Genomic DNA, 8,614 nt, shown 5'->3' with positions numbered 1-8,614 from the left:
ATATTACATATTTATTAATTTGTATTTAAAAAAATCCTTAGAGCAAAACCAGCTAAAAGTTAAATGAAAAATTAGCAGAAAAATTGAAACCGACGACCGTAAATGAAAAATTAAAAAGCGCCGCCGGAAGCGGTAGTGCGGCCATCTTTCTTCTAAAACGTAATGGCCTTAATTACAAATTGCAAAAAACATACCGCCGCAATAATTATGACTTTAATCGAATTTTGAGATCTTTTTTATATGAATTATGTTGTTTGTTTCTTGAGTTACTGATTTAAGTATTTTTATTTTTTATTTGCAGCTTGGAAAAGAGAAGACTTTCCCCAGCTGTGGGTCATAGTGCCTTGTTTTATAAATATGTTGATAATGCATTTTTTAAGTAATTTTAAATAATGTGACACCCTGATAACATTTACTTCATCCCATATGCAGATAACATATTGGAATTGAACGTTTCGCTGTTTATCGTATTTCGAAGATCCGGAATGCCTTCGATCGATATTATTAATACTAGAAATTGAGCTAATTCAAAAAAATTAAAGAAATAAAATTTACATTACTTAATTTAATAAAAATATTTAATTGAATTTTTTTCTACGATCATAAACATATCAAACAAAATAATATTAACAAGACAAGTTATTCGTCCATATGGATATTAGCGTTTTTTCTTTATACGCATCAAAACACCAGTATCGGTGAAAATGAGATGAAATGTACCTATCAGGTCTGGTGCATTTAGCGAAACGAGTGCTTCGGTGACTTCCGGCCGCAGTCGACCTAGTTGCAACTAGGGCTGCTTGGGGAAAAATTACATATAATTTTTTTTTGTTTCAATATATATAGAAATACTTGATTTGAAAAATAATTTAAACTCGTCTTACATTAAAGTTTTATCAATTTTTTTTTATTTAATAAACTGTGCCGACTCGCAACCTTTAATTTCATATAGGTATTTTATAAAAAACGAATTTTAAATAATAATATTATATACTACTTATTTCATCATCACTAACAGTAATTAATTCTATAATTACCAGACGTAACACTGCCTATTTTTTATCCCTCGCATACAAATATAATGACTAAAATGTATATTTCAAAACGCATCCCTAACGAAAAAACGTCATTATTGTAATGGATGTCACGGGATGCAACTTCACAAGTGCTCTAGAAAACAGGCACCACATAACTTTAAATCCTGCTAAGCCAAATCCAACTCTAATTCTTTCGAAATAAGTATGTCCAAATGACATTAAAAGTTTGCAATGACGATGGCTAGATGGTGCGACATCCGCGAGAGCAACACATTAGCGACATCTCTCGGAGTGAGAAAATTACACCGAAATTATTATGTTGAGTTTCGCGCGCTTTTAGTGACTAACTTTTTTTAGATATACGATTTGGTTTGCCTATATAAAATTGAAGTGTTAGGCCGCGGTTTTTTAAGTAATTATAATGTTTTTTGTTAATATTTTATTGTACTAAACAAAAAAAAATAGCATACAACATATCAAATTACTACTACTTACATAAGTAGGTAAGTAAAAGTTGACATAAACATGGATGCAATACAGGAATTTCGTTTTCTATTATTATATTTTCAGTACTCCAAAACTATCCATGATCCCGAGGATGGAATCTTTGTAGTTCCAGTGAATTGAATAGTTTCCGATATGCGGCCTAGGTTTTCTAATCTAGGCAGCATATCGGAAACTAAGTAACTAAGTCTTGCTCTAGTAGCTAAACCAAAGACAATGTATTATTATAAAAAAAAAACTAAACAGTTTAAAAATATTGTAACTTACATTATAAACAGGGTCAAAGTACCGTTATCAACATTTCTTTCACTTGAAAAATATTTACATTTAAGTTTTTATCAATTATAATGTAATATAAAATTGTGTTAAAGACATTGAACCGGGGGGCGTAAATTAAAAATAAATAAACAAAGTAACAATTAAAAATATTATTGTGATCGAGATCAAATGTAACTACGGAGCTGTTAAAGAATACACTTACACTTTGAATAAAGATTAAGAGAGAGAATATTCTGGTTTTTATCAGTTTCTAATTTTTATTATTTTTATTATATCGGAAACCAAGTAGACGAAGAACGACACTCATTTTTATTAATGTTAATATACATTCTACACATATGGTCACATATTTAATTATTGAACAGCTTAGTGTAATAGTAACTGCGCAGTATTAGGTAATTATTACGCCAATAGAATATAATTATTGTCGTTAGAATACACAACCAAGGACAAATTGTAATAGCACCGGAATTGGCCTTATGTGATAGTGGGTTCGATTGCTATTCCGTAAACTCATCGAAACATTTTTTTAATTATCTTTATCTCAATTTAGTTTCGAGATATGTAATCTGGGTACGGAAATTTCGAGTTTGAAAATCAAAAATCCAAGTACTGCCTGAAAATAAAGTAACGACACCAAATTACTACAGTAAATAAAAAAAAAGTGACACTAGATTAGCGAAAAAAGCCTCTGATGTTAAAGAGAAGCTTTATTGTTTTTAAACATAGTGTATTTTATTTATCACACTCGGATCTCTTACGTGTATGGCATAATTAAAATAAATAACTCATTATCTAAAAGTTTATTAGAATAAGCAAACGGACCACACACGAGTAACAACATTAGATTAGAGTTATCTTTATGTTATCGATTTATTTCGCTAATTGATCAATTAATATATAATAATTTATTTATTTCTACTATCATTACTATTACACACTAGAAATTAAGATCGAAGGTTACAAACATAAAACTTCACGTACTCGATTATTGCTTGGCTAGCGATCTTTCCAATTTTTATTAGAAGAATAAAAGATGCCCATATTAAAATACACATTATTATGAAAATTAATTAGATTCATTTAAGTCCCCTACTCATGGAATGTGGTTCTTACGTCGCTTGCCGATAACGTTGCCCGTGTCACAAATACTTACGACAGTTTTCCATAAAATGTCTGCGTGAGTCTCGTCTCTCTCCAGGATTAATGAAACTATAACCATTGACATGACAGCGAGCTCGAGGAGAAAACGAGTTGTCGGACCATTTTCGGCGGATAAATGGCTGTACATATCATTATGTTATATTTTAAAATTAACTTTTTTAATTATAAAATACTTAATTGAAAGAAATTTATCATTTTAATTATTTTTATTGATAATAAAACACAACACGGTCAAAGCAATAAACATATAAATGAGATGATGATGATTACAAAGGTATTCATGACACTTAGTTATTCTCTCATTTCTCAGTCTCGTGAACAACCTGGGGCTTGAAATCCAAATCCAAGACCCTTTTTAAGCTATCCGTGTACATATCCAACCTCTGCGTCATATAATAACAACGACGATCTCTAATCTGTCTGTTCATGTTTAAGTCCATTACAGCAATCAAAAGACCGTCCTTAGTACGAGAGAGTCCTGGGCATCGTACACCATCTGGACCAGTGAAGTAGCTTGAACCATAAAATAGTCCCAAGTCTTTGTGAGCCGGTTTGCCATCAGCAGAGGTGAATTCATTAGGGAATTCTTCATACCCCACTCTATTGATAGCTGCTGTAAAATAGCAGTTTGTGATTGCAGCGTTTCTAGCTTCGATATTCCACATATACTCACTTCCAGCTTCAGCAGCAATGGTTGCTGATGGGTTGAATACAATTTCAGCACCGTTCTGTCCAAACATCATCCAGTTCAATACATGATGACGTCCAAAGCAAATGTTAACGGCTATTTTACCATATCTCGTCGCAAAAACGGGGTGTCCCGTATTACCTTCCATATAATAATTAGATTCGTTGAAGTCCCCGACTCGTGGAATGTGGTTCTTACGATGCTTGCCGATAACGTTGCCCGTGTCACTAATGACTACAGCAGTATTCCATAAAATGTCTGCGTGATTCTCGTCTCTCTCCAGGATCGATGAAACTATGACCATTGCGTACTTGACAGCGAGCTCGCGGAGAAAACGAGTTGTTGGACCATTTTCGGCGGATTCAGCAAATTCGCACCAAGGTTGCTTTTCTCGTGTACAGAACGCGAACGGCATGTTCCATAATTCTTGGAAACACAAAATGTTGACGCCTTCTTGTCCTGCTACGTCGATAATCTTCTTAACTTTAGCAAGGATTGCATTTTTCTGCTCGTTAATTGGACGGTCTGTTGATACACCGATCGAATGTTGGATGATACCGACTTTAACAATCCTCGGCGGTCTTGTTGACTCCTTCTTAGCGGGAAATGCGTAGGCTGCGATTTCGAAGTTATTATCTAGAGCAGTAGCAAGAGAAGATTCCTTTATTTTAACTTCTTTATGATCTTTTCGCCCGTAGTAAATCCTGTTGAACTCATCCAGGTCTCTGCTGTTCAAGTTGTTGTTAATTATTGCCTCTAGGCTATGCGTTTCACCGTCCATTGCTATAGATTACTGGTCGCTCTCAACAACGTCAACGACTGATCTTTCTCGATCGTTCCCGCCTTTAAATAGCCATACCGGTTACATTGCATGAATAAAAGACGACAGTTACTGTTTGTTTGTGTTAGTTAATAAAGATGAACTTAGACCCTAAGTGATAAGATTCAAACAATGCCGAGAGTAAAAATATATTTGGTTTATCTTTGAAAACAAAACTTAAGTGTACCTACATATGTGACGAAATAATGTTGAGTTGTATGCACCATGTAAAATTAAATAATTGTAATGAATATGAATCTTTTTTTTCTTTTTTACTCCTACATACTTTGTTATTATACTATGTAATAATAAAGAAAAGTAGAAACATATAGTAAGATTTATAAATGTAATATATATCTTTCACGTATATATATATATATATACTGTGTGCTTATAAGACATATGTATGCTAAAAAAAACTAAACTAAAATTAAGCAAAAATAAAAAAAATGGAGTAAAGACAATATTAACCAAAAAATAGAATAAAAAAACTGAATTATTTTATTTTAAAAAAAATCTTTGCATTATGTGAACCAACCCTTATAACAAGTCTTTACTTATATGTCTATTATTATTAAATACGCTTGTAGTATGCGCTTACTTAGCTAATACATCAAGCTTCCATTCCGTATTGACTATTAATCTATTTATAGTTAGTACACACTTTGAAACCAGTGCATACCAATTGGACATAGTTTACAGCGCCTTACGTAATTTTTTTACTAACGCGGCGATAACAAAATGGACAGCTTAGATAATGTCATTAAAAATTGTTTAAATAAAGATCAATTAAAGCCATTCAATAAAATATATTATGGAAGAGAAGATAACTGTGAATTGAAACTTAAGGATTCGACGAAGGCTGATAGTATCAAAGGTAATTTCGAAGTCGCGGGATATTCTTTTTTAGCAACGAAAGAGGAGCTTAGAAAACCTAATGTTTTGAGGTTAGGTTTAATACAACATTCAATTGTTTTGCCGACCGATAAACCGATAAGCGAACAGAGACAAGCTATTTTCAACAAAATTGAGAAAATTATCAAAGTAGCAGCGTCCGAAGATGTTCGTGTTTTATGTTTACAAGAAACGTGGTCGATGCCCTTTTTTCTATGCACAGGGGAGAAAGAAAAATGGGAAGAATTTGCGGAACCAGCTATTAACGGACCAAGCTCGTTATTCCTTAGTAAGCTAGCAAGAAAATATGAAATGGTGATCATATCTCCGATACTAGAACGCGATGACGACGGTAAATGGTGGAATACTGCCGTCGTAATCGATGAAAACGGTGATTATATGGGCAAACATCGTAAAAATCACTTGCCTAGTGTTGGAAGCTATAGCGAAACACCATATTATAAACCTGGTAACCTTGGTCACCCAGTTTTCGATACGAAATATGGTAAAATTGCCGTAAACATCTGTTATGGACGTCATCACGCATTAAACTGGTTGATGTTTGCTCTTAATGGAGCACAAATTGTTTTCAATCCTGCGGCTACAATCGGTGAATTTGGAGAAACTTTTTGGGGAATCGAAGCTCGTACTGCCGCTATCGCTAATCACTACTTCACCTGTAGTATCAACAGAGTTGGAACGGAAGAGTTTTTTATAAATAATGATAAAAAAATTAGAACTTATTATGGATCCAGTTACGTTACTGCTCCTAATGGGTGCAGAACACCAGGTCTTTCTAAAGACAGAGATGGTCTTCTTATTGTTGAACAAGATCTGAATTTGTGTCGACAAGTCAGGGATCAATGGGGGTTCAATATGACTTCTCGTTTAGATGTATATGCTAAATCTATTCATAAAAATGCTATGAAATAAAATTGTGTTCATGAAAACGAATTTTGTAATCATTCTTCTTCTAGTTTCTTACATTTTGTTCATCCATATCTTATTAAATATTATTTTTTAATAATATATATTATTTTTTATTTTAAATAAAAATTAAAACGTCGCAGCATGTAATTTATAATCGATAATTATTTTTTTATCTACATTCCTAGCCTTTTTGTTTTCTATTATCTGTGTAATATTCGATGATATGTCATTTTTCGCTTCCGAATATTACAATTTGTTTTTTCATTAAGAGCTGAACACGAATGGTTTATTGAATTCAATAAGAATTATATTATAAAACTAAACATGGTGAGTAAATGTGACTAGCCTTTCTTTTGATGTATTACTTATTGCTTCCGTTCTAATTATAATTGCCGGCTTTAGTAGCGCCGTAAACCTAAGCGGTTTTTATTTTGGTTTAGGTAAATAAATGAATAGACAGATTTTAAATAATTACTTCATAAAGAAATTTGTATATTTTGTATTTTACTGTAACCCAAAGTTAATCAACGATACTCTTGTTTCAGTCAATTTTGGCTTATAATGGAGGTGCGGTGGTCGCCATGAAAGGCAAAGACTGCGTGGCCATCGCCACAGACAAGCGCTACGGTATCCAAGCTCAAACAATATCAACGAACTTCCCCAAAGTTTACCAGATTGGACCCTCACTTTTCGTTGGTCTCCCTGGCTTAGCCACTGACACTCAGACAGTATACCAGAGGCTTAAATTTAGGTGAGATTGTAATCTATATTTCATACATATTTTTTTAACAGTAAAATATATGCTCTACTATTTTCTAAAATTACTAGGATATAACAAATGTAATGTGTCACTGATCTTGTCAAAATTGTCAATTCTGTTTAAAAACTTGTTTATGTGTTTAACAACACAATGCATACAAAATGTAAAATCAACCATCTCTTATTCTAACCATCTCACCTTTATTTTCTAACATATATCAACATCAGTGAATATTTAAATTGATTAGATATTCTGTAATATTAAGAAAGTGAATTCAGAAATTAAAAAATATATATACTGCCTTCTTTGTTACTAGAATGAACCTTTATGAGCTGAAAGAAAATAGAATAATGAGGCCCAAGACATTCTCAGCGATGCTCTCCAATTTGTTATATGAAAGACGTTTTGGTCCTTACTTCATTGAGCCAGTGATTGCTGGCTTGGACCCGATAGACAACCAACCTTACGTGTGCAACATGGACCTGGTAATATAAATAATAATCTTATTATACTTTTAAATTATCAATAGACATACATTACAGATCACTACAAATATATAGTATTTGTGATATCTCAAAAGACTATGAAGGGTTGCAAGGTATATTAAATGTTGATTCATGCATTCTGAATTTTGATTATCGAGACAAGAAGACAAGCCATAATTCTTGAAAAGTATAACATTATTGTGAAGGTTTCAGCTATGCATGGAAGAATTAACAGTTTGATTATGTATTGTTTCTAGATAAAAGAACAACAGTACCTAAAAAGTAAACTAAGGTTTTGTTTAAAGTAACTTAAGGCATTTTTAAAAGTTTAACTATAATTAATTGTTTTTTTTTTCAGATTGGCTGTCCCAACGAGCCTGAAGACTTTGTAGTATCGGGTACTTGCACTGACCAATTGTATGGTATGTGTGAGGCACTGTGGGAGCCTGACCTAAAGCCTGATGAGCTATTTGAAACAATTTCACAGGTATTTTTTTATTTGGTTATTTTTGACCAATATATAAATTCACTGTAAAACAAACAAAAGAATATCACTCTTGGCATAGTCTATGATCATTATGTTTGTCCTAAGAGGGCTACTGCCTTTGGCTAAGAGCTAAAGTTATGGCTATAACCATTGGCATTAACTCTTGTCAGTAATTAATTACTTATCATTCTTATATTTATTGATTTTATTTCTTTTTGGAATTATTTTTTAACAATGCATAATGTGTATGTAAGTTGAAACAAAAACTAAACTTTTGCAAGGAAAATAAACTCTTTATTTATTGTTTATAGGCATTAGTAAATGCGGCTGATCGTGATGCTATTTCTGGATGGGGCGCCGTGGTTTACATCATTGAGAAAGACAAGATCACTGAGAAGCATGTCAAAACAAGAATGGATTAGGTTATTGTAAAATACAAGTTTATAAATAAATCTTAAAAATATTATTCTCACTTTTTTATTATTAAAATAACTTTTTGGTATATGAATATAAAAAAGAAGGATAATAAATTATAACAAAATTTAAATACTTCATTTATTACTTTG

The 8,614-nt window shown here is 32.3% G+C and overlaps 3 protein-coding genes across 3 annotated transcripts; 2 read left to right on the top strand and 1 right to left on the bottom strand.

Annotated features, from left to right (window-relative positions):
* Nucleotides 1–3,171: 3,171 nt before the first annotated feature.
* Nucleotides 3,172–4,503, bottom strand: LOC126773264 (beta-ureidopropionase-like). The gene has a single exon (XM_050494084.1). The coding sequence runs from the start codon at nucleotides 4,451–4,453 to the stop codon at nucleotides 3,284–3,286; it is 1,170 nt and encodes a 389-aa protein (XP_050350041.1). The 5' UTR covers nucleotides 4,454–4,503; the 3' UTR covers nucleotides 3,172–3,283.
* A 577-nt stretch (nucleotides 4,504–5,080) lies between these two features.
* LOC126773273 (beta-ureidopropionase-like) lies at nucleotides 5,081–6,415 on the top strand. Its single transcript, XM_050494097.1, has one exon. The coding sequence runs from the start codon at nucleotides 5,234–5,236 to the stop codon at nucleotides 6,317–6,319; it is 1,086 nt and encodes a 361-aa protein (XP_050350054.1). The 5' UTR covers nucleotides 5,081–5,233; the 3' UTR covers nucleotides 6,320–6,415.
* Nucleotides 6,416–6,508: 93 nt separating this feature from the next.
* Nucleotides 6,509–8,514, top strand: LOC126773301 (proteasome subunit beta type-3). The gene is made up of 5 exons (XM_050494131.1): nucleotides 6,509–6,643; nucleotides 6,862–7,067; nucleotides 7,393–7,561; nucleotides 7,920–8,048; nucleotides 8,360–8,514. Exons 1-5 carry the CDS (start codon nucleotides 6,641–6,643, stop codon nucleotides 8,468–8,470), a joined length of 618 nt encoding a protein of 205 aa, XP_050350088.1. The 5' UTR covers nucleotides 6,509–6,640; the 3' UTR covers nucleotides 8,471–8,514.
* Nucleotides 8,515–8,614: the final 100 nt, after the last annotated feature.

The sequence above is a fragment of the Nymphalis io genome, chromosome 14 (genome assembly GCF_905147045.1).
Source record: "Nymphalis io chromosome 14, ilAglIoxx1.1, whole genome shotgun sequence".
NCBI lineage: Eukaryota > Metazoa > Arthropoda > Insecta > Lepidoptera > Nymphalidae > Nymphalis > Nymphalis io.
This window is presented reverse-complemented; position numbering and strand designations above follow the sequence as displayed.